Raw genomic sequence first — 26,331 nt, 5'->3', positions numbered from 1 at the left:
GAAAGGGTTATGAGGGACTTCCATGTCGCGAGCAGCTTATGCTTAGTCGAGACTATTGCCGAGCTATTTGACATTATCTTTGACAATGCCACTATCGCCATGCTTGTTTTTTTGCAGGCCACGAGAAATTCCACGTGGTTCTGAATTTCGTCGATACGCCGATCATGACCCCCAATTGCTTCAGTGAGTGCTTAGAGTTGATCGTACATCCACCTGTTATAACCACTGCCTGTTGTTCAGACTTGCGGTTGTTTATCACCACCATCTCCGTTTTGTGGTGCGCGAGTGCCAAATGTCTCGACCTCATCCAGCCCTCCACTATGCCAATTGCGTGCGTTACTGTCAGTTCCACTTCCTCTATCAACTCGCCGTATACCACTAGGGTAATATCATCGGATAAGCCGACCATCAGCTTTACGGCCGGTGGAAGTTTGAGGCTCAATACGCCATCGTACGCCGCGTTCCATAGTACCGGGCCCAGGATGGACCCCTGAGGTATCCCCGCGGTTATGTTGTAGCTCTTCTCGCCTACTTCGGTGTCGTAGATTAACACCCTATTCAGAAGGCATCATCCGGCAAAACAAACGCAAAACGGATTTGAAACTCAAACAGCTTATCGCACGCACAGCTGGGGCAATGGGATCCCACTCCAACTCTCAACACGAAATCAATACTCAATACAACACACGTGCAGTTACCTCCAGAGACCGAAACCTTATTAAGCCTAGGACCCAAGTTTGCTATGCCAGTTGACATTTGTACCCTAAGAAACCTCTTCCATCTCATCACCGACGCCGAGTCCATCCTAAACATGCCAACAACTGCCATCCAAAACCACATATCTAGAGTGCGTTCCAAGCAGTTCGAAACACCGGTGGCCAGGTTTTGCAGAATCGCCGAGAAATCCACGAAGAAGTTTTGGGAACAACACACAGATATTGTAGTCATCGACTCCGACAAAGGAAAACGAATGATGGTCATGTACATGGAGGAGTACGACCAAAAAATGACCCTTCTACTCAATGACTCCACCTACAAAGTGCTAACCAGAGACCCGACACAGTCAATTCACAGAAAAAACAACGCTATCGTAAAACGGTGGAAAGACCTAGATCTCATCGATCACACGATGGCAAACCGTCTTAAAAGCTCAACAGCCACCTGTCCCCGCATATACGGCCAACCTAAAGCACACAAAGAGGGGATTCCGCTACGCCCAGTTGTTCCCAACTTCAGTGCACCGACATACGATCTTTCCAAATTCGTTGCTTCGATTTTATCATCCGGCTTCAACAATGAATACAACATCACCGACAGCTTCGCTTTCGTCAACTACATAACAACCGTCATACTCCCACCCGGCAATGTTCGCGTATCCTTCGATATAATATCGTTGTTTACGAACGTACCCATTAGACTGGGTCAACAAAGTCGATTTTTTGGAACAATGCTTTTTCGATTCCTTTTAGCGTCCAAAACAACTGTGCAGAATTTGGGAGAGATTGGTTGCGTCTCCGTATTCCGCTTTGCGGTTGAAGTTTGTATGGAATTTAGTATGGGAAAACGTGCTTTTTTGCATTTTTCTCATAAATTGAAATTTTTCGTCTAAAACTATATAACTAATGACGTTGAAGCATAGCCTAGGATATGCCGAAAAACTTTGCCGAAGACCGCAAAGTGATCCGACACTTGTGAAAAAAGTTATAACGCACAGATTGCCTGGTGGTGCTTATCATTTAACATGTAAAGGAATAACATCAATAATAAAATCTCAGTTTTTGGCCTAAGTTACCAAGCGAATAACTTTTTTCACAAGCGTCGAATCACTTTGCGGTCTTCGGCAAAGTTTTTCGGTATATCCTAGGCTATACTTTAACGTCATTAGTTAAACGGTATTAGACAAAAGAATTCAACTTATGAGTAAAATGCAAAAAAGTACGTTTTCCCATACTAACTTCCATACAAATTTCAATCACAATGCGGAATACGGGGACGCAACCAATCGCTCCCAAATTCTGCACAGTTGTTTTGGACGCAAAAAGGAGTCAAGAAAGCTTTGTTCCGGCTTGAGGCGGTCAAATTTAAAGTTTCTCCATACAACGTTGACCCACTCTAGTACCCATGGATCTCGTAGTTCATGGCATCATCATGAACTGGGAAGAAATTGGAAGGGCCACCAACATCAACCTGGATCTGTTCCTCGAAATAGTCGTGTTTTGCATAGACAGCAGCTACTTTCGATTCCGGGACAAGTACTACCAACAGACGTTTGGAACAGCTATGGGCAGTCCTCTCTCGCCAATCTTGGCTGATTTGGTTATGGAAACTCTCTTGAGGACTGTCACAAAGAGACTGAAATTCCCCATTCCAGTTCTCACAAAATACGTGGATGATCTTATCCTGGCACTGCCCCTTCATCTAATTCAACATACCGTGATTTCGGGTGAAATTGATCAGTGGGGTAAAATTGATCGACCAGAGGACTATTTTTATTTGTTAAAAATAACGCTTAAAGCTTAAAGCAATTTGTGGAAAATGGTCATCATCTGGCTCAAGGGTTATTGAATGATGGGTTCACATGTTTTACGGCCAATTAGGCACATATTTCTGTATTAAATTCAATATTTTCCAAAATTACGGGTTAGGCTAACTTCAAAGATACTATCAAGCTTTTGTTGCCGTGACTGTATCGCACATGTAGTGAATAATCGAATAGATGTTTTTAGCTACCAAGTATTCGCTAAACACGATTTCGTCATCAAAAATTCTATAAATATTCAAATTTCTGCATAAAATTGCACTTTTTCGGATGTAATCACTTATTAAGTATGAAAATTGCATACTTTCAGGCGTTTTCTTTAGATTTATTAAACTTTGAACTTAAATAATTAATAATTTTGAAAACTTGTAAAAATTTTGCGTAGCTTTTCGCATTCTATGGTGGTTAATTCAGTTGGAAAATGTATTTTTATCACTTACAAAGGCATTTCATTCACTGATCAATTTCACCCCGAAAGCAAAATTATTGATTTTTTATTTGAAATGATATTTATTACAATAAAATGATTTGGAGTAAAAGTTTCAATCTCGTTGATTGATGAGAACCATGGTCGTACTTGTTTTATTGCATTGAGTTTGACCGTTTCGATAACTATTCAAAAATTAGACTAAAAAAACTGTGAAAAGTGATCAATTTCACCCGAAATCACGGTACCCTAGAAGTTTTCAACGACTACAACCAGCACATACAGTTCACGGTCGAAAAAGAAGACAATGACAAATTGCCCCTCTTGGACACGCAAGTCATACGCCACGACGATCAAACCCTATCAACCAAATGGTACTCGAAGCCCATCTCCTCCGGTAGATTACTAAACTATCAACCAGTATGAAGATCAACGTTGCTGCTAATTTCATCAAACGAGTCCTTACACTCACCCCCGACGATACAGGCCAACAACAATCCAGCATAATCTACCAAAATCTCCGACAGAACAACTACCCATCATCTCTGATAAACAGCCTCACGAACCGAATCAAGCAATCCAGAATCCAACCAAGACAATTACCGTCCAATCCAACTCCAACACTCCAGCAAATAAATCAACCAGATCAGCCGAAATTACCACCCACCAAACACCAGCAACGATACAATCTACAGAAACCACAACACCAGCAACACATCATCAGCTCTACAGGACCCAATCGACCGACCACAACATCCAGCCCATAGAACGACGTCTCCAATACAGATGCATCCCGTACATCCCACTCCTAAGTCCACCGATAGCAAACATCCTCAAAATCGACTTTCCGCAAATTAAAATATCGTACAAAACCCTAAAAACCACCAAAAACATACTAAGACCGGTCAAGGATCCAATTGATGCTCTCGACCAATGTAATGTTATTTACAGTTTATCTTGTACAAACTGCCAAAAAACATACATTGGTATGACGAGAAATAATTTAAAAACACGTATTAGTGGTCACAGAAACAACATCAACGAATACACAAAACTAATCCAAAACAACAACAACAACACAAACATAGTAGAAGATCTGACCAATCTAATAGCAAAAACTGCCCTGATGAAACACATCATTGATGAAAATCATACGTTTAACCTAACACAACCTAAAATTCTCGATAAAGCCAATAGAGTATCTGCACTTTAACTACTGGAAATGTGCCATATAGCCCACAACACCAACACTGTCAACCACCAAGGTACAAGGTACAAGGTCTGCGGGACTGTTTCATACCATCAAAAAATCTAATACATACCAGAAATCAACCAACGATAAATACACACCCATCCAACTTATCGCCTACGATACATCACGATCAGTTGCCTCACGATGTCGATTGTGACCCACAAATTTCGATGATGGCCAACACCCCTTGATGATGTTACATCCATTTTGAAACGGTCATTGCAGTGTTGAGTGATTGTGTAGCTAAAAGAAAAAATCTCAAATTGTTAAACTAGCGAACAGTAAGTCAGAAAATACTACCAATATTGTAAAATAATACCATCCAAACACTTCAGGCAGGCATGAAAACTCAATCTCTCCTCCCATGGGCAAATCAGGAGAAATTATTCATGACAGTGAGTCCAAATTCAATGTTTTATGTTCTATGTTCTATGTTATATGTTAATATATGCTTTTAGCAATCCCTGAAGAAGGCCACAACCAAAAGGCCGAAACGTCGGAACAGTATAAAATACTTGTCTTGACTTAGTGACTGAGAAAGCCAATCCAAAATAGTCGAATTTATTAACTATTCTGTCATTGCTCAGTTCGGAAAAAAAATACTATTGGGATCAGAAAAGCTTCGCCAATCGCTAGCTCTGGCAAAGAAGGTGTATGGTTGAAGAGCAGAGTGCAGTTGATGCGAGCAAGGAGAAGCGTCCCACCTAAACGGAGCTTCCTCTTTGCTGGCAACGAAACCATGCAGCTCACCGCAGCCATAGCGAAGAGGCCAAACCGCCCTACGGCTCGAGCTGCATGGCCGAAACCTGCCGAAGAGACACGGTTCAAGTAGAAGCATTCGGCAAAGGCGGGCGAAAAGCCAAAAAGAAAAACAAGGGACAGCCAGCGCGAGTAAGCCGGTTGCGAAACGTGCAAGGGGCAGGGAAACCAAGCCCCAAGAGGCCAACCCTAAGAGGAAAGGTGGACAACCGGACCAAGGGAAGGAGAACCCATGGTTTACGGTTGGAAAGAAGAAAGTAGTGAGACAAATGAATTCCACGACGCGACGCGCTGATCTTCAAAACCGAGGCAGACACGCACGCCGCACTATGGGCCAGAAATCAAAATTTCGCTACAAAACTCTAAACGCACCCATAATAAGCATGTAGCAGCTTGAAAGTTATAAAACTTCAAACATGTCTGCATAAACTGTGTTTTGAGTGATTTAGACAAGTATGGAAATTCCTGGGGGATAATAAAAATAATGCAAAAAATGGTTATTATAATGTGTCTACAAAAATATTTGTGTCCGCCTCTCTGCATATCTCACTTAATAATTTATTATGTTTAATTTAAAGAAAACTTGATACATTTATCAATTATCACTTGTAAATAAACTGAAAAAGCTGATAATATGGAAACAATACAAACGAATATTCTTAATCAATTTACTTATTTTAAAAGATGATCCACATCTTCTAGATCGGATTCACTATCAAAACTATCAGTTAACTCACTATACTGTTCCAACATAATACCATACTCTCCTAGATCTACATCCGAAACAGTTATTTCACTGCCAACAGAAAAAAAACAAAACCCTAACTCATTCAAAGTTTCTTTTAAATCTCGTGAGGTGGTCTTTGTCTTTTTTCATTGATCAATGAATCAGAAGAATCCATTGCTCTATAAAAAACATCTTCCATATTGGCCGTTCTTGAGCATTTTCTTCCATGGTTCTGTCGATCGTTCCTATAGTATTTGTTAAGCACTTCTGCCCCTTGCTCGCTCATAAAACCAACAGCTAATGGTAATGTTGTCATAATTGACGAAGAATGCACTAAAATTTTATGTAAAGTTGCTGACATAGGGTACCAATCATAACGCTTTATGTTCAATTTATAGGTCTCGTCACAAAATTTATCAAATTTATCAACATCAATTTGATCTTTGCTGTTAATAATAATCAGAATAGCAGTTAGATGTCTTACTAGGTTCTCATCTATGCCTAATATTTGCGCCAATGCTTCGAAAATTTTGAACTACGCAAATCTTGAATTCTTTAGATCTTGAACTTCCTTCTTTCTTCGTTTTACCTTTGCCTTATGCTCAACTGTTTTTGCCTGCCATCTTTTAACATTTTTTTGTATGCAATACGAAGTAAACAGTTGAAAATATTAATGGTTGCGTGTAGCGGTTGACATCCGTAGATAAAAGAAGATTGATTGGCTTGGAGGCTGTTTTTGTTTGAAACATTAAACTGCTTCGGAGTGCTGTGACAAATTGAACAGGACTGTTAAGACTTTGTACCTTGTGGAGCCTCGTAGCCGTGCGGTTAGGGTCACCAAGCTTCTAATCGCACCATGCTATGGGGTGAGGGTTCGATTCCCGCTCCGGGCGATGAAACTTTTCGTGAGAATAGTTTCTTCTCCGTATCCACTGGTGCATGCTCCGTGAGTCCCTTGTCTAGTGTTTAGTTTCATTCAGTCTGTACAGCCTCTGGCTGAAGACGGTGTCCGCGTCTTTTTTTTTAATATATCAAATAGTTGAAAGCGAATAATGAATTATTTTAAATATGTGTAAAAAATAAATTATCTGTTAGCATGTTCAAAATTTTCCCATCTATCATAATTTCGCAGAATTTGCAATCAATTGAAAACTTGAACGTATCATTTTGAATCAGTAATGGTTCCAAGCAATCAATTTGGTCTTTAAAATGTCTGTGTACATTTAGTACATACACAGCAAATAATTTTGTAAAATCCAGCCGCGTAAATTTCTGGCGACGTATCCAATTTTGAACGTAATTTCACTCTGTTGCATCGTTTTCCAACAATTATCACTCTCACCATGTACACCCTAGTTGGCACCGGAAAGTGTCAACAAACCCATTCCAATAGAAACCTAGAAGCAGTATCATATTTATCATCTATCCTCTAACTCGGTGAAATAGCCGAGAGGTAAGGGATGTGTCTCACAATCAACGGATCCGTGTACGAATCCACGCCAATATTTTACTTATATATGATTCATCTATTCGCTTCGGTTCTAGACCCAGTTTCAGCCTGCGGCAGCTAATTTGCTGCGTGGAAAGCATGTAATTGGTACATCACTTTTACGACGCTACTGATGTGCAGCAAAAATTATGTGATATCACAAGATTTTTTTTTTGCTGTGTAGTCTTTACTTTCCTTTTCAAACTCAATCATCAATGGTCGAACGGATTTAATTGACTGCGGAGCATTAGTCTTCCACAAAATAACCCCGTTAGTTGTTTTTAATTGTAATGGAGTCAAGTAACCGTGAACAAAGAATGATCATCAATTAATTCGCCACCTGCGTCACCTTGATTGTATCTTGCCTGTCCTGTTGTTCCATCCATTCCCCATGAAAAAATAATTGTCGTCGAAGTATGTAGTTTGACCTGTAGCCAATTGGGTTGGTTAGTGAATACAATCTTGCTACTTTCTATATCCTTATCGAAAAAGCTAATTTTTCTGAGTATAACGTGATTTTATTGCGATCCAGTGCCTTTGTTTTGATGGTTAAATAAACAAAACAAATTTAATTTTTGTGGATTTAATGACAGTTCATTTGATAAAGTGACAGTTCGCCTCGAACAAAAAAAAATCCTAATCCATCCCATACAAACTTAAAATGCATTTTAAAATAAGTTCCCGGACACCAAACATTATGAAATTTTGGATTTCAACTATTTTTTGGACGGACAATCTGATTATGAAATAATCTGAATACCCCTAAAGAACCCAATTCTTGAGGTGGTTCTACCAACGAAACGATACGCGATATTGTTTGCTGATCAAGAGCTTTAACAGTAGTGTAGGCTTTACTACTTGTGATAAAAACATCCGAATTATCCGGCCTGTACAAGTGTTTGGCCTCCCTCACATGGTTGTACGCTGGTGCCGGAAACATATCAGCATTTCTGTTCTTAGCCTCCACTCTGATCCTCCTTAGACATTGACAGTTCCAACAAAATCGCTAACGCTTCACTAACAGTCAACGGATTTATCGGTTTCCTTTCAAGGCAAGCTAATAGCTGGTCTACTTCAACAATGTTCTCAATAATTTTTTTCACTAGTCTGTATAAACTCACGTTGCCGTTATTCCTAGCTGCATTTTTAACGGATTCAAGCAAAACAATTTCACAGTTCTGTTTATTGGCTGCTTCTGATCTAGCAATTTTTCGCAGCCTTTCTGTGCACCAATTATTTAAACTTTTTCTTGGCCTACCCATCGATTGAAATTGAGATGTTGACAATTGAGGGTCCTTATAGATCCACGCTTCATCTATTTTTAAACTCCCACTTAACCAATTCGGATTAGACTGCTTGAATCAAACCAGGTTCCTGTGGCACTTATTATATTTAACTTTGAATTTTGCGCGCAAATTATTCAACTGTTTTTTTTCACCTGCACCTTTCCGATTGGCGTAGTACTCCCTATCGATGCCTCAATCTTAGCAAAACAAGCATCAACAGGATTAGTTTGATGCTTCACAAAAACATCTATCAGGTGCGCTTTAGGGATCGACACCATTGCAACAATTTTAAAACTAATTAACACAGAACGACGTTATACGCTCGGTTATACAATGCGAACTGTGTGGTATTGCTTTGAAAGCCTACAATCACAGTCATATATGAAACAAAACCATCCAGAACAATAGTTGTTTGTTGCTATGTAGGGGGGGTGGGGGTAAGACGGACCGGGTGGGTAAGACGGGCCACTGACTAGTTATGTCACTTAAGAGCGGAAATTTGATTTTCTTTTACGATTAACTCTATCTTCTTATCAGTTGATGATTATTGAACCACTCCATAAGAGAATACATATGTCAAAAGTGCAAAAAAAATCAATCATTTACCAGGCTACACGCTTTTGTGCTGGGATCTTATTTTGAGGCGGCAATAAATAAGCTTTTTAACATTAACTTGCTAAGTTTTTGCATTTTATTTTGAGTTTCCCAGTAGTTTTAAACTGTTCCGTCCTATACACAACGAAATTCAGGTAAATTTCATGGAATATTTTGCGTTGTGTGGGGGTAAGACGGTCCACCTTGAGGGTGGGTAAGACGGACAGTGTTGGGGTTACTTCGATAGTGCCATGAGAAACACATTAAAACCCACACATTGTTCACAAATTGAAATCTATGGAGTACACAAATGATTGTGGAAGCCGTATAAAGCATTTAATATTGATTTTTTGTTCAAAAATTTATTATATTAGAATTTTTGTTGTTGGAACAGTTTGAACTTTGTAAAATTACCACAGCATTGCATACTGTTAGGCGTTTATCAGTCTATGGAGGTTTCCAATTTACAAAATAGATTTTAATTTGCAAAAACACGTTTCGCTAAGAGATTTAAGGCCAAATTTAGATTCTACTATGATTGATCTACCGAATACAAACGGCCACAAACATCATTTAACACAATTAGAGGCGTATTAGCTAAATTTCCAAACGTGTCCATCTTACCCACCCTACCGGCCCGTCTTACCCACACTGTTGAAAAACATACATTTGGAGATCACTTTTTAATTATCTCAAAAGTCATGGAAAAATTTTTATTGCTTTATCGGCTTGCAGACTGTAAAGTACCTTAGTTGAAGTATATGGTATGGAGATAAAATTTTAATTATCGCATTGCTTACACTGTCAAAATAGAGTGTTTCCTAAACATGTCCGTCTTACCCGCACCCCCCCTATACCCGAGTAAGTGGAAAAATCTGATGAATAGCATATTCAGTTATAATTGATTGAATTACTGAAGCGCAAAAACTGATATTGGTTTGATTGATATGAGAGGTAAAAGAACAGAAATAATAGCAAAATCTTAGGTACATGGTGAACTACTCAATAATAGCTCGTTAAGATATTACAAGATCAAAACAATAGCAGACAAGATTTGTCACTTTTTTCTAGAAAAAAAAAATAAAAAAATGTCAGCATCCAGCATCGAACCTAAGACCTTGTGATTCACAGGCGGCGATGCTTACCACTCAAATGTGGCTCGCTGTTGTAAATAACAAGGGAATAAGAGCATGCGGTTCTTCGTTTCCACAGCTCAGAAAGGGGCTCATGGCATTTCACTAACATTAAGCCATCTCTATGGGTGTATGTGTTCCATTTCCTTCAGAAGAGCTGAACTTCTTCTTATGTAGAAATTTTCAGCTATTTCGACAAGAACAAAAACTGATATCATATCACTTTGAGCTATTCGTGCGATATTCATTAGGTTGTTGAATAACTCATCAAAATCACATCGAGCTATGACAGCAAAAAGTGTTCGATTTGAGAGATGATTTAGATATTCTTGTCTACCCGGGTATTGTTTCGCAAGATATAAAGAAAATGTGTCGTAATGGCAAGAGTGGTAGATTATTGAAGAACTGTGGAAAAAAAGCATGGTAAAATTAGCGCATGCTCTAAAATCCCACTATTTTGGTTTCCCGCAAACTCCCGCAAAAAAGTTCGGTAGCATTCGACAAATAAGAGTCTAATCTAGCATCCTAGACCGGTTGAAAGCCGAATACGGTCGAACACTCCAACTTTTTGAACAACGCACTTATTACATCAAATATGCAAAGTATACTATGTATGCTTTGAGGAAATGTATGCGTTACATTTGCTGGGGACATTTGTCACCACAAATCACATTTTTCTTGATATAAGTTAAAATCTAGCATTTTCGCTTATAAGAAATTTCTTCATACAAAATACGGTACAATCTTTTTAAAAATGGACAAAATCAGCTGGTACACAATGAAACATACCCCAAATAATCATAAATATATGCGCAATGATCGATCTTAGAAAAAAAAGGACTTTTTTCGCGTAATTTTGATTTTTGGCCCATAGAGGTGCTGAGGGCCATGCGAGTCGTCTCTCACCACTGGGCGCGGATGTAAACAGCATCCGCCGCACCAGGACTGGGGAGATGACGCTAGTGCTGAAGAAGGAGAAAGGCACCTCATATAAGGCACTAGCTCAAAAGGTATTAGAAAATGCAGGTAAGAGCCCTAACGGCGGAGGCAACTCTCCAGTGTACAAACTTGGACGAGATCACCGACTCAGAAGAGCTTGCAGCCGCATTTAAACAGCAGTGCGAGGTACATAGATGCACCAAGGGCCCGGCAGGCACGCAGATCGCCACGATCAAACTTCCCTTAGGAGAGGTGAACAAGGCGACTGCAGTCGGCAAGATCATGGTAGGCTGGTCAGTGAGTCCGCTCAGCATCTACGAGCCGCCAGTGGCGTGCTTTGAACAATGACATAAAACGTGGGTGTGTAAAAGACCCGACAGGAGCAAACTCTGCGGAAGGTGCGGAGTAGAGGGCTAAATTGCTAGGAAGTGCAACTCGGCACCAAAATGTCTGATTTTTACGGCGAACAAGGGTCGCAGTCTGCAAAGATATATCATTGCTGTTCTTTTATGTTGAAGATTAATCCGAGCTATCCGAGCCGTAGCCACTACCCAGACTAGGCATGGTTAAACTCTTTACAATCACAGCACAACAAGAAACAAATCGGTTTTGTGTAATTAGTTCTCGTACTGAGGGAGGTGTTGTGACATGCTTAAGTAATTCAATAAGCTTTTTATGTCGGAATTTGCTTGATTGTGTTGGACACATGCCTGAGTTTAATTAAGTTTATTTAGGAAAGGAATCTTCAATAATCAATTAGTCTGCTAATCTCGTCCTAACTAAATCAATCTAAGTAAATCGTTATGATCTAACAAACCGACTGATTCGAAATGAATTTATTCATCGATGTAATTAGTGCTTACATATTTTCATTGGTTCAGTCCGTCCAAGCCACCACAAAGCTCCTTTCCCAATATGTAGGAACAAAGGGTAAGCAGCATGCATGAAACCCCGCTCCGATCACAATAAACTCATTCCAGCGCCAAATCCTCTTAGTCCGATAACACCTTCCGGCCAGGGTAATCTCACCCGACACGAGTGTCATAAACCCAGAAAAAAGTTCTTCTCACACTTTTACTTCCCTGCTCGGTCGTGTTGCAACAGTAAATAACCTATCCACGTTAGGGTTACCGTATTTGCCAAATTTGTAAACATATATTGATAGTTTTCGTACTCCTAGGGAAGCTTTTTTTGTTTTTATTAAGGACAAGGTATTTGGAGTACATAGCTCAAGATTTCTAGAGCACCGTTTTTTAGAACCGTTGAACGGATTTGGATGAAAATGCATCACGCTAATTGTTCAGTGGTTGTCAACAGCGTGATGCATTTTAATCCAAATCCATTCAACGGTTCAAAAAAAACGGTGCTCTAGAAATCTTGAGCTATGTACTCCAAATAGCTTGTCCTTAACGCGTATTTTAGCTAAAGCTAATTCTACACTTCCTAGCTGTATGTATTGTTGAAATGTTATATTTATTTTCGGCCAATATGAAAAAAAATACCTTTTGGACAAATACACAAACACTACCAATAAAATTCAATTGATATAGGTCGACTTTCGGCATTCTCGGTAGATTTTTTCTTTATCATGAGGAAAGTGTTGAGGCCAAGTGTGAGTTTGACAGGTTTTAGTCAACACCCCTTGATGAAAAAAAAAACAAAGCTGCCGAAAACAGAATAAGCTTCCCTAGTTTGAACATATGATAAGAGTATTTATGGTAACCCTAATCAATTCGCCAACCCAAGCACTGGAGGAAAACACAATGCGAAAAACCGTGGAATATGTAAGCTAATACCGCTTTTCCTCCCCATTTTCTCATGTCCCATATTGTTTTCTCTCTCTCTCCTTTCATCCTCACAGCTACACCGTGATGTCATGCTGTTGGTTGCAGGACTACAAGCAGCGTCCCTCGTTCCCGCAGCTAATTGCCTACCTGCACGACTTCCACGAGGACCTGGGCAAGTACGTCTAGTGGTGCTGCGGTAGCGTGTCGGAGGATGATTTCCTCGCCGTCGTTGCTCCTCTGGAAACGGTCCGATCTGACCTAGGCGGGATGCGGCCTCCATCCGACGACGGCCACTTTTGATATGATTGAAGGTGCTTTCTCGAAACGTCACACGATCGTTACCTATATAGGATACTAATACTAGAGTACATTGTGAGTGTGGCCAAATGGCGGCAGTGGATTCCTTTGGAACCGGTTCACGTCGGCGGCACAAGAAGAAGTGAATCCGAAACGTGCAATAAATTATGAGCGGAAGCTTACAGACAAAGGGTGCGAGAAAGAAAAAAAAAACCGTAGAAGCAAGAAAAGATTTCAGATAGATTTATCGGTTAACTTTTGTATCGAAGATTCGCGCATCGATCACGAAGGGTTTACCGTAGATAAAATACTAGAGAAACAAGTTCAAACCTATGCGAGGAGGAAAGGCTGCCAATTATTTTTGCTGAAGAAAGACAGTGTTGTAAAGATTAATCATTAATATGTTGAGTAGGAATATTCAATCATAAAAAAGGATTACTCATAGTTTATTAAAGGACCTTTCATAAACCACGGAGACCAAATTTTGTTCACCTTAGACCCCTCTCCCTTTCTCAAATAAGGTACACCGGAACAAGTTGAAACGGTTGGGGTAAGATGAAACAGCGGGTTAACATGATGTTATCTAATAATGATTAGCAGTTTGAATGTCATAACATAAAGTTTTTGATTCATACAAACTGGTGAAGGATAAATTTTCAAATTATATTGAAATCTTGTTTCATCTTGCCTCACCTGTGCCAACTTTCCCCGGTGTACCTTAGACTTTTGCTCATGTCATGCACAAATGTGAAAATTTGTTTGGAGCATACATTCAGGTGCTCATCGAAGTGCTGTTTCCACCTTTCGATCACCTTACGTCCATCCATCAAAAGCAGGGATGCCAGATGATTTATTGAAAAATCTGTATCCCTTACAAAATTTGGGAGAAAAATCTGTGTCCCATACAAGAGTAAAATTGCCCCTCTAGCACACAAATCTGTATTTCATTTTAAACGAAATCTGTGTGGAAGCTATAAAAAATCTGTGTAATACAGATAAATCTGTTTATATGGTATCCATGGTCAAGAGCCTCACGTCCTTATCACTGCATATTTTGGCTCGCGGCACCAAACCGTTGTGGAATGCTCAGTGCTTCAGATCGTTCGTGTTTCTTGGGAATGGTACAGCCACAGAGAAGTGTGAGACGTCACACTCTTACCGCATCCCATCGATCACCTTTTTAACGGTTGATTCAAATATTCATTGGTAAATTGACCGATCGCAGCGCTGACATCGTTTTTGCTTCTATTTGACGTTTACCCACTACCGCCACTTAGTGGTGTCCCGGCCAAACACAGTACGTTCAGCATTGGGCGATACCGTTTCGTGACGATGTTTTTTTTATGAAATTTGTTCTATGTGTTACGTCTGTTTCTTTGTGGTACAGCAGTTCCAATTCTTCGCACACCGCTTCTTTTAGTTGGTTCTTTTCCGCGTCTGTTTGTTAGGTTCCAAGTTCTGCCGTGGTCCTTGCTGCAGCATTACCGCTCCAAAAATATATATTTACGTCGATAATTTTATGTTTTCGGGCCCAAGGTGGTCGATCTCGCGAACGCGAATACTTGGCGCGAAACCACAATGATTAGTCGCGGATATTTTAACAAATTAATAACAATAAAAAACATTCTAAAAACGACATTTTTATTTAACTCACTATCAACCAGAAAACAATACATCAAGAGACAACCATGAATGGAAAGCACATACAAGAACGACGGCATCATACTGTGGTAGCTCACGCTGCCAACTCGAGCTTAGCGGGATGCATGGTAGAAGCACTCCGAATATTCCATTGTACTCCAACATCCCCCTCCTTCAATACAGGCGGTACGGGTCGAACCAACGCCGTGGCCTTCGGGTTCTTGAAGAACGGCGTGACAGTACCTGTGTGAGAGTTGCAGGTCCACTGTTGGCTGAAGCAAAATCTGGGGATGCTTCGTATGACGACCTGGATGACGACACTGGTGAAGACAAACCTGAGCTACGAACTGACGAATGGAAACTTGCTTGATGTTCAGGTTGTTGAGGCAGTCCAACTTCACGAGGCACAGAAGAACTTTGGGGTGGCATCGTAAGTTGCTCTGGTGTCGATGCTACCGGAATCAACAAAGGCTTCTGTAGGTTACAAGCAGAATTTCCAGCGGTAGCTGAGTTCGGTCACGTCCTCGATTCACAATAAGTGCAAGATCAGGATGATCTGGCCGCGGGTCTACATTGGTCGGACACTCCCAACCGAAGTCACGATCACTGCGTCTTTCCCCTCATAGTTGCCGTGAGGGGAGCAAACTCGCATTTATTGCTGTCGGAGTGGAGCCCGGCGTTTCGCGGCATGACAAAAAGAGGATTTTTATTCACAGGTTCAACTCCGAAATACGCACATACGTCTCTTTGAACTCAAGGTATCAACCATGCGTATTGTTTGACACCTTCCGCTCTCACAACAGCATCGTAAACTAACAGCTGTGCAACAAGGCCTTTCTCCTTAATAGGTTCTCCGAAAGGCATTCATATTAACACAAAAAACCGTGTTTAACGGTCGCGTTTCTCATGCGAAAGAATCAAAATCTTTTTCATTATTTATTGTCAGGAGATTGACAAAACCATTATTCCAGTTATTGCAATAGCTGCCTACTAAAATTTGGCCAAGTGAGTACCTACTTCTTTAATAGGCTAACGACAATTCCTTGAACGACTGAAAAGCAATGATATGTGAAAATTACACATTTGCTTTATCCGCTACATATCCTGGCAGCGGCAGGTGCACTTTCTCAAACAAGATTTCCAAACACAGATCAAAGCGTTGCCTTGCAATATCGTTCCTACTTCAAATTAGTCCATGGTCGACGCAGGAGAGTTATCCCCACTCAGGTATTTTAGTGGAGAACGCTCTCGCATTTAAAAAAAAGACTTACGTAATACAGTTTACAACTGTTACGAAAGGAGAGGAGTTTTTATTCCAGAATCTTTTTCATTTCATTTCATTTATTTATAACGGAAAATACCATGGTTTGAACTTCTCCTACTGAACTAATGTTCTTTTAAAGGTTTGTTCAATATCTATCTTCGAGCATTTGAATTAATTTTAAGACAATTCTATCTAGTTCACTAACATATTTCTAGGGTTATTCAGAATGAATTGCTGGTTGAATCTTCCGCCATTGCTATGTTGTTAGTAAGATGCAAATCTCATCTTCTTCTTCATATTATTGGCCAGAAATTTGATCGTTCATTTGCACAATCGACTAAAGTTTCAGCTACGTCAGTAATTGATATTTGCATCTTCAAAATCGTGAGGCAAATTGTTAAAAAAAAAAGAGAAGGAAGATAGGAAAAATTACACGTCGTCCCGTGCGGCCTTAATTTGCGTTTAAATATAAATAACGTTGGAGCAGCTTTGATGTTATCAGGAATTTTGTTGTATATAACTGGCCCTATGTTCGAGAATCTACGCCGTCCTATCTCCGTTCTGAACTGTTCTCGTCGAAGGTGATGAGCGTACCGCCAGTCGGGGTGACATTGGGCCTGGGGGGTAACTTTGGGCCAAAAATCAAGAAAGATGTTTCGCTCAAAATACTAACATTTATTAAAGTGATTATCAAAAAGCTGATACCATATGGTAAATATAACTTGCGTTGATCATCCGCTGCAGAAAAATGCCACATTTTGTTAATTTTCCATTTTCCATGGTTAAGCGTACTGTACAAAATCGTTGTTTTAAAATGCCTAGTAGAAAACAGCTGAATATCGGACATGTAATAAACTGCTGTTCTCTAGATATATTTAGTAGTTGTTTTGAGAAGTAATATAAGTTTTCTTGGTTTTGTATGCTATTTTGCATGAAAAACTTATTAATTCGAGCTGTAGGGCAAATAACTCATTTTGGGGGTGACTTTGGGCCATATGAAAGCAATGCAGTCAGTACGAGAACCCTACAAATGTGAATTAAAACAACTGCGAGTATTCACATTATTTTATGCATAAAACGGCGTTTGTTTTAGAAATAAATGTAAGATTCATGCTAAATTAAAAATGCACGCATATCAGTTTATAGGTAGATGATGAGGAAATATTTCTTTTGTCTTTTGAGAATGCTAGTTGGAGTTATATCCAGGGGATAGCGCATGTATTGTAATTGATCAACGATCGTTTACAATGAATGTGGTCAAACTTTCACGTTTGTTCGTCTGTGATGTTATTTTAAAGTGACTAGGCACTGATAGGTTGTGCGCAAGCAGCTATATATTCACTAGTTTTGATTTGCAAGCGATATTTTTTCACATTGAACTATTTGGATTGAATTTTAGTGTTTGGCCCAATGTCACCCCCTCGAAGGGGTGAAATTGGGCCAATTTTAATTACTCTATATTATTGTCAAAATTAAAGTTGAAGCATTTATACTTTAAACAATCCTAAACAATATATAAATGAACGTGTCTGCCGAATTCAACATTGATTTAGAGCTAAACTATTGTTGTAACGATATACAAAGGGATGGACTATGCAGTTTTGGCCCAATGACACCCCCACTGACGGTACCTGGTACGATGTGGGTGAAGAGCATTTCCAAATGACCAATTGTGATGAACATTCAGCTCATTGATGATTTTATACATGGAAATACCAACTTGAAGCATGTGAAGGCCTAATATTGGAGGTATTTTGTGTTGAGGCAGTTCGTACAAATCAAGTGTAGGAAATAGGTACACACTCAATTTCTATTTCACTGTTCGGTAATTTATTTTACGGATGTTACACCGCAAACAACCTTAAATACTGAGATTTCAGCAGTCTGCATTGAGAAATACTGACGATCGGTTGTTGTGATGGCTTTTTACTGAAATTCAGTAGTTATTTTTACTGAACACATTGTAAAAATGGTGCCTCGCCGAATCAGCTCAGTGAAAATAAAAAGTCAGTAAAAACTAGTACCGAAATATCAGCAAACAATATATTTTTACTGAACATTCGGTAAAAATAATTGTAAACATTCGAGGAATCGAAAGTAGACGTCAAACGGAAACAATAATGGTCTGGGATGTTTGCCATCGGCGATCGACGACTCCAACGAATTAGCAGTTTATAGATTCTTGAGTGATTATTTTATCCCGAATTCTACGCCTTGGCCAGCTGGTAAGCAATTAAACGAAAATAAGCAATGAATTAGTGCTATTGCTAAACGAAGCTGTAACCGCTAATGTACGGATTGCAAGGTTTCCGCGTCCTCAATATGTAGGTTGTGTTTGGGTTTGGTAGGACATCGTACCACAAACTCATTCAAGTTTGTGATCATATTTAATGAAATTCAATATTCAATAAAATCAGAAATCATAAAAAAAAAACTAGCGAGGAACCTTGCAATTGGCTTCTTTAGCGATGTTGAGATAATCCCATATTCTGAATCTCCATGCCAAACTGAGCCGAAATCCAAATTTCCATAAATTTTGGTGCTCGGGAACCTATTTAAAAAACAGTTTGAAGTTTGTATGGGAGCGATTTGTCGAATCACCCCTCGTCGCATTTTGTACTGGGCAGAGCTGTCAAACAGTTGCCCAGCTGTCAAAAGGTGGTTTTGGAAAATCTCTTTGAAATTCATTTTAGGTACCAAAGTGATGTTTTAAAAATCTGAAAAAAATCATAGCGGCTCAGAAAAAGGTGCTCTTTCGTATAAAATCAAAAAATTAATACATTTTTCTTAATTTAAAAACCCAATTGTATTGATTACGACGATCAGGTTAAATTTTCTCAAACAGGCACACTAGTTCATTGCAAATTATCAAGTGCTTTTCCCGGGAGGCGCAGTCTCGATTGGGTTCTTATGTGTGAATAGCTGGCCAAAGTGCGATTAACTTTGGAACAGAAGCGGTGGGAATGAATGCTTATTTTTTCAGCGAATGCTAAGAGTCTGAACCACAATTTAGCATGAAAATGTGAATTCAAGCTTTACATCAATAAGCAATAAATTAACAGAAAACTGAGATTTCTGCCTGCACCAAAGAGTTGAAATACTCAGTAACCTGAAGTACACAAAAAAGTACCGAAAAAGACAGCATTGATTTTGGCGCCAATAATTACCGACTTATTCAGTATATGATTTGACAGATGATGGATTTTTTACTCTACTGAGTTTTCGGTATTACCAAAAATAACTGAGTTTTCTCTGCTGTTCAAAAACCCAGTAAAAATTTACCGAGTTCGGTAATCAAATCTGAGTGTGTACGGTAAGCTAAAGCTAGCTTTAATACAGCGGTTTTGTTGAATTTGCATTGGGTGTACCTTGTTACCAGTGCCCCAGCCGGAAATACCATACTGGTAGCGGCTATGGATGAACGAAAGGTAGATCTTCAATAGAACATGTACTGGAACATATTTGGAGAGCTTCGGTAGTATTCCGCAAAGCGATGCACATTTGGCGATAACTTTTTGTATATGCTTATCCCAGCTGAGCCTATCGTCAATGCATACACCTAAATACTCGTACTCTGTTACCTTTTCAATAATTGCACCGTTAATGACCAATGAATGTCTATGAATCCGATATTTAGCAAATGTTGGTCATTTTCCGCTTTCACTACCTTTTCTTCAAGCATGTACCGTTTTATGACGTTTTGTTTTGACGATGATGACTGCGGTTCCTTTGCAGATGTGCCACTGAAGTCAAAGCTCTGCAGTTTCACAGCTGTTCCTGCTGCAGGGCTGTTACAAAAGTGCCGATTTGGAAACCGCAAAATCCGCGCCAAGGTCGCCAGTACAAAAACATATGGTTTTGATGACTGAAGCTCATTAAAAGTTAGTTTTTTGTTGCACTCCAGATGAAGAGCATTTCTAACGATAAATTATTTTTTAACTATTATTAATCTCTGACTTTAGATGACAACTTGGAATAAAAAGTTTTGAATCGATAGATCTTTGAATGCTTATCAATCAGTGTGCCTGCTATTTTACGAGAATATTCTCAATTTAGTTGAAAATCTGAGTTTCCGACTAGCGAAGTTGGATTTTTCTTCAAATCCATGCGTCGGACCTAACTTCGGAAGCGGTGCGCTGTATAGTAAACCTGGTCCGCTATACAGCGCAACACTTCCGAAGTTAGGTCCGACGCACGGATTTGGAGAAAAATCCAACTTCGCTAGTTGAAAATTCCGGGATTCAACTGCACGGACAATAGGTTTTCCTGATCCGTGAAACAATTCCTAAAAAGGAGCATTCTTGGCGAATCTTTTAAAACAATTTATAACCAACGTTATGGTAGAAATCCTGCAATACTGTAGCAAACACCAAAAGATCGTTCGAGAGAATTGAAAGAAAATTTTCAGATACTTCTTGAGAATTTCATGGATTACTTTCTACAGAAACTTATTTTATGAAGATACAAATAGAGTAATACTAGTTGAATTCATTAATTAAATCACCAATAAAATTTACTTCTAAGGGAGATATTAATAAAAAGGAAGCACTTCATAAAAAATGTCTGGCAAATGTTCTGAATATTGCGCAAAATATATGTAAACAAGTATTAATCCAATAGAAATTTATAATAATAGCTTCTGGCCACACCGCACCATTGACTGCAATTTTTTTTACTGGTATTCAGCAAACTTTGCTGATTTTTTTGTGCTGATTTCATTCAGCATTGCCTATTTACTGAATATCAGCAATTATTTCTCAACTTGCTGAACCATCCAGCAATTTTGACAGTTGATCAGCAACGTTGTGCTGAAATTCAGCAAAAAAATTGCTGAAATTCAGAAAAAAATTTGCTGAAATTCAGCAATTTATTTTGCTGATTTTTTTTTGTGCTGGAAGCGTTACCATCGTGTAAATTTCCGCCAACCATCGCGTAAACCATCATGAACTCCAACCAGTTACGTGACTATTAGCGGAAATTTACACGATTGTAACGTAATTTTACATGATATCTCGTGTAAATGTGCACTAACTCTAGCATTCCCTTTATGTGCATGATTTCTCGCTGAATTTTACATGAATATTTTTTTCTGTGTATCGCAGATGATAAAATGTGCTGGTATTAGTAATCACCAACGAGTACCTAAAAAAAACTCTAAAAAAAACAGCACTGTCGATAATACAAAAAAAATGTTTAATACAAAAAGTGTTTCCAGTTGTCATAGTTAAAGGCCTTATGTATACCCGGTGGTAGGATGAACTCCCGGGATTTTCCTGACTAGCGCTTCATCGGTTAAGCCGAATAGGTTCACGCACCTCCAGATGTGTCAGTTTATGCGCATAGCAGGTGACGTGAGGTATATAGAGAAAACGAATGTCGCCGTCTTTCTCGCCTACGTCGGGAGTCCGCCCACGCTCTATTGTCTTATCTCTATGAGTATTTCACTTGCTTCTTGTAAACCGGATAGCGCTGGCTGGAGGAATCCCTGAAAAATATTTTTGGAGAATTTCCTAGAAGAATCTCTGAAGAAATCCCTAGAGGATTTCCTGGAGAAATTCCTGAAGGAATTACTGATATAATTTCTGAAAGATGTCCAGGAGCAATTTATACATAAATTCCTAGAGAATTTCCTGCAGGAAATCCTGAAGAAATTCTTGGGGTAATTCCTCGAGAATTTTCTGGAGAAATTCCTTAATGAAATCTTGGAGGAATTCCCGGAGGTTTTCTTTTGGGAATTGCTGCAGGAATCCTTGAAGGAATTCCTACAACAATTATTACTGAATAAGAGAACCCTTGGGAGAAATTTCTGAAAAAATCCCCTGAGGAATTCCTGGAAGAATTCCTAGAGAAATTTCTGGAGGAAACCCTCGAAGGAATTTCTGAAGGAATCATTGGAGAAATTCGTGGAGAAATCCCTCGAAAAATCCCTAAAGAAGATCCTGGAGGATTTCTTAGCGGAATTACTGGAGGAATGCTTGCAGCAATTCCTGGAGGAAGATCTGGAATAATTCTTGGATAATTCCTGGAAAAAATCCAAAAGGTATTCCTAGAGAAAATCCTGGAAGAATTTCTGAAGGAATCCTTGAAGGATTTACTGGTGAAATTCCTGGATGAACTGCTGACATAATTTATGAGGGAATTCCTTGATTAATTCCTGGAGGAATGCGTGCATGGATTTCTGGAGGAATCCCAAAAAGAATTCCTGAAGCAATCTCAGGAGTCCCTGAATCAATTCCTGGAGGAATCGCTGAAAAAATCCTAGAGAAATGTCTACAAGAATCCAAGGAGGAATCCTTGGAAGAATGTCTGGAAAATTTCTCGGAAGAATGCCCAGGAGAATTCCCGGTGGAATTTTGTATGCTTCTCTGAAGTAATTCCTGGAGAAATCTTTAGAGGAATTATTGTACAAGTCTCTGGAAAAAAAACCCTTGAAAATCCATTCAAGAGTTCCTGTATAAATATCTGTAGGAATTCCAGGTGGAATTCTAGGATCAATTCCGGAAGCAATTTCTGGAGGAATCTCTGGAGGAATTCATGAAGGAATGCATTGAGGACACCTTGGAGGATTTCTTGGAGAAATCTCTGAAAAAACTTGTAGGAATTCTTGAAGGGATTTTTGGAGGATATCCTATATAAAGGAACAAGTGTAGGAATTCTTGAAGGAATCTCCAGAGGAACTCCTGGAGAAGTCTCTAGAGGAATTTCTGGTGGAATTTCTGGAGGAATCTCTAGATGAATTCCTGGAAGAATTTTTAAAGAAATCCCTGCAGGTATTCCCAGAGGAATTTCTGAAAAAAAATCGTGGATAAATTTCTTAAGGAATTCTTAAAAGGATACCAGGGATAATTCCTGAAGAAACCGTAGATGGAGGTTTTGTAGAAATTTCGGAGCAAACCTTAGAAGAGTTCCTGAAGAAACTCCAGAAGGAGCCCTGGAATCAATTTCAAGAGGAATTAGTAAGGCAATCACTAACCAGTTCCTGGAGGAAGTACAGAATTAATTCCGAGAGGAAATCCTTAAAGAATACAAGGAGAAATTCCTTAAGAAATCTTTAGAACAGTTCCTGGGAGAATCTTTGGAAGAATTTTTGAAATAAGTTGTTCCAGAAAGAATCACAGAAGCAATTCCCGAGTTAAGCGCTGTTGAAATTCTTGGAGGAATGCCTGTATGGATTAACGAAGGAGTCTCTAGAAATACTCCTGGAGAAATATCTAGAAGAATTCCTGGAGGAATCTCTGGAGGCATTTCTGAAGGAATTCCTGGATGAATTTTTAGGGGAATCCCTGCTGCAATTCCCAGAGGAATAATTCTTGGGAATCCCTGAACAAATTCGTGAAAGAATCCCGTGAGAAATTCCTGGAGAAATCCCATGAATAATTCCTGAAAAAATGCAGATGGAATCCTTAGCGAAATCTTGAAGGAATTCTATGAAGAGTTTGCGGAGGAACTCCTTAAGGAATCCCTGTTGCAGTTTCTAAACAAATCCCTACAGGAGTTCCTGAATCCTAACAGCAGACTCATGAGGAATTCCTTAGGAAAGCTTTCTTAACAAATTCCTGGAAGAATTTCTGTAGGAAAAAATCTGGTTGCCAGGGGGGGAGCACGACCCCCCCCCCCCTGCCCTCCTCTGGCTATGTCCATGGCGCTGATGGGGTACGACTTTGGCTCTTTATGTATTCGCTCCTATCTCGGCTTTTGCGTTTTTTCGCTTCTCAATTTTTCATTCTTCGACCATGGAGGCAGCCCATATAGCCGAGGCGGTAAACGCACGGGTATTCAGCATGACCATGCTGAGGGTGACGGGTTCGATTCCCGGTCGGTCCAGGATCTTTTCGTAAAGGAAATTTCCTTGACTTCCTTGGGCATAGAGTATCTTCGTGCCTGCCACACGATATACACATGCAAAATGGTCATTGGCAGAGGAAGCTCTCAGTTAATAACTGTGGAAGTGCTCATAGAACACTAAGCTGAGAAGCAGGCTTTGTCCCAGTGAGGACGTTACGCCAAGAAGAGAGAGAGAGACCATGGAGGCATTCTTGTTGGCGCTTCATTGCACGTTTGCCGCAAATCCCTAATGAATTTATCATTTCGAAAAATCAATCAAATTAACAATTTCTTATTCCCAACGTGCATTGTTATGATTAATCTCTCTCAACACTGTAAATCTTTATCATCGGGATAAATAACGTTGTAAACAATTTAACAATAATTGTTATAAATGTAAGATTAACTAGTCTAGGACATGGAAAAACACGTTGCTGCTAGTTTATGATCGATAGAAGTAGTTGAGCCAAGCGGAATCGAATAGCAAACAGAACAACAACAATTAGTATGTACTCAGAATAGCTAGAAGTGAACAAGCGAAAGTTACAACACAGCACAGATTTATATGAATATATTTTTGTTACACGTAAAATTTTTATAAACCAAACAAAAAAAAACAACCGGAAAAAAGTGAACGAAGCGGTAGCGCTATTGTTAGATGGAATAATTCGACTAGGAGTTTCAGTTTTGCTAAAGTTAAAAACCGGAAAGCTTACTGCACCCGTGAAATCTCTTTGAACCCGCTTTCGTCACTTCTGTTACTTTTTCTCCGCTACTCTTGCCGTGCGCTATGCTATGCTGTGTGATACCTACCTTGAGCCGAAGTGAAAAACTTTCCAGCCACAAATTAAAATCACCCACGTGAAACTCATTCTCACCATTAACTACATCACACGATTGCAATTTTCCAGCACAGCTTCGTCAGGAAGAAGCAAGGTAGAAACCTAGTCCTAAGCCACTCACTGTTGCTACTTTTCGGTCATAGTTACCAACTTCGACTCGCTTTTTTTCTGCGTTTGCTTCACTTCAAATTTATTGTTCCACGGGAATGAGAAACTTTCTTCTCCCAAGCTGCCAGACAGGCAAACCGCTTTGCTCGTAATTTCTATCTTTCAGCTCTGTAAATATTACCTACTGGAGGAGTGCGCAACGAGTCCAGGAGTAACCGTAAAGTTAAACTTTAAACTAAAAACTTCTCATGCTAAAGAAAAACGGATCTGAAAAAACTACTACTACTACCACAACTACTCTACTATTAACACAAAAAAGGAAAGTACAGGGTCAAAATTTAGTTTTGTTTTCCTACGCGGTCTTCCGGCGAAGGCCCGGAGGAGAGATGTTTATTTTTCTACTTGCAACCAAAACCGAATTTACGTTGAAGGTTACCATTTGTAAGTGTTACCAGTCCCATTAGGATCGTTTAATGTGTTAAACTGATTGGCAGGCAAACGTTGTCGCAGATTTTAGGTTAATTTCGAAGCTTTGGCTAAGCTGTTTCGATGATTTGCATGCTCCTAAAGATTTACTGCCAAAATGCAAAACAACTCTAGATTAAGATTAAAACAAAAACTAAGCTACTGATGTCATCAAGGTTACCGTTTACTGTAAATTTCCATTTTTCTCACTGTGCAAAGCCCATCCGTCCCAGGACGGATGGGTTCCGTCTTTTTGAAGTCGATGTTATAACTGTCATTTTTCAATTGCTGCTACTACTCTTTAACGAATACATTTATCTTTGAACGGAAAATCAAAAACTCAAACACAAATCTTCACATCAAACAGTACGTTTGTGCGTTGAACTGTATGAATGGGCAAGATGCGAATAATAAATCCAAAATCAAAACAATGCTTTTGTGCCTAATTGAGATCCGAAACACCTGTGATTTGTTGCAGTATTTTACATTATTTGCAAGGTGAAACATTTCGTAATAAATTTTCATATTTAATATACCCATGTACAAAAATCCAAGTCAATTGGTTTGAAATGGACTGAGTTATAGAAGCAAATGCCCAAAATAGACCCCTGTCCAAATGGTCCCAGACCCTACCTAGGAAAAACACGAAACACCTTTAAAATGGAGGCATTTATGAAGTTTTCATTTTATTACAGTTCAATTCGTGTGGATGTTTCTTCTTAAGGGGCCGTTCATAAACCACGTAGACTTTTGGGGGGGTTCTGACCAAAGTCTACGCTTCATACAAATTTCAAATTTTTTGTAAGGACAAAAGTATACGAGGGGGGAGGGGGGGTCTGAGATGGCCAAATTTTGGTCTACGTGGTTTATGAACAGAAATAATTACTTTGGGATGAACTTTTGGATAAATTGTTGCGTTTGTTGAAGGGGGTTGTCGGTACCGAAGTCGATTACTTTT

At 39.4% G+C, this 26,331-nt stretch overlaps 1 protein-coding gene across 1 annotated transcript in view; it reads left to right on the top strand.

Annotated features, from left to right (window-relative positions):
- LOC109403065 (tyrosine-protein kinase Dnt) overlaps positions 1 to 25,904 on the top strand; it is a 305,015-nt gene extending 279,111 nt beyond the window's left edge. Inside the window, exon 13 of the mRNA XM_062852383.1 lies at positions 13,007 to 25,904. Within this exon, the coding sequence (XP_062708367.1) occupies positions 13,007 to 13,118 (112 nt within the window). The 3' untranslated portion in view covers positions 13,119 to 25,904. The remainder of the gene's footprint in view (positions 1 to 13,006) is intronic.
- The last annotated feature ends 427 nt before the right edge of the window (positions 25,905 to 26,331 follow it).

This window comes from Aedes albopictus, chromosome 2, assembly GCF_035046485.1.
Source record: "Aedes albopictus strain Foshan chromosome 2, AalbF5, whole genome shotgun sequence".
In the NCBI taxonomy this organism is placed as follows: domain Eukaryota; kingdom Metazoa; phylum Arthropoda; class Insecta; order Diptera; family Culicidae; genus Aedes; species Aedes albopictus.
The sequence above is the reverse complement of the archived record's forward strand: the minus strand, read 5'-3'. Positions and strand labels throughout refer to the sequence as shown.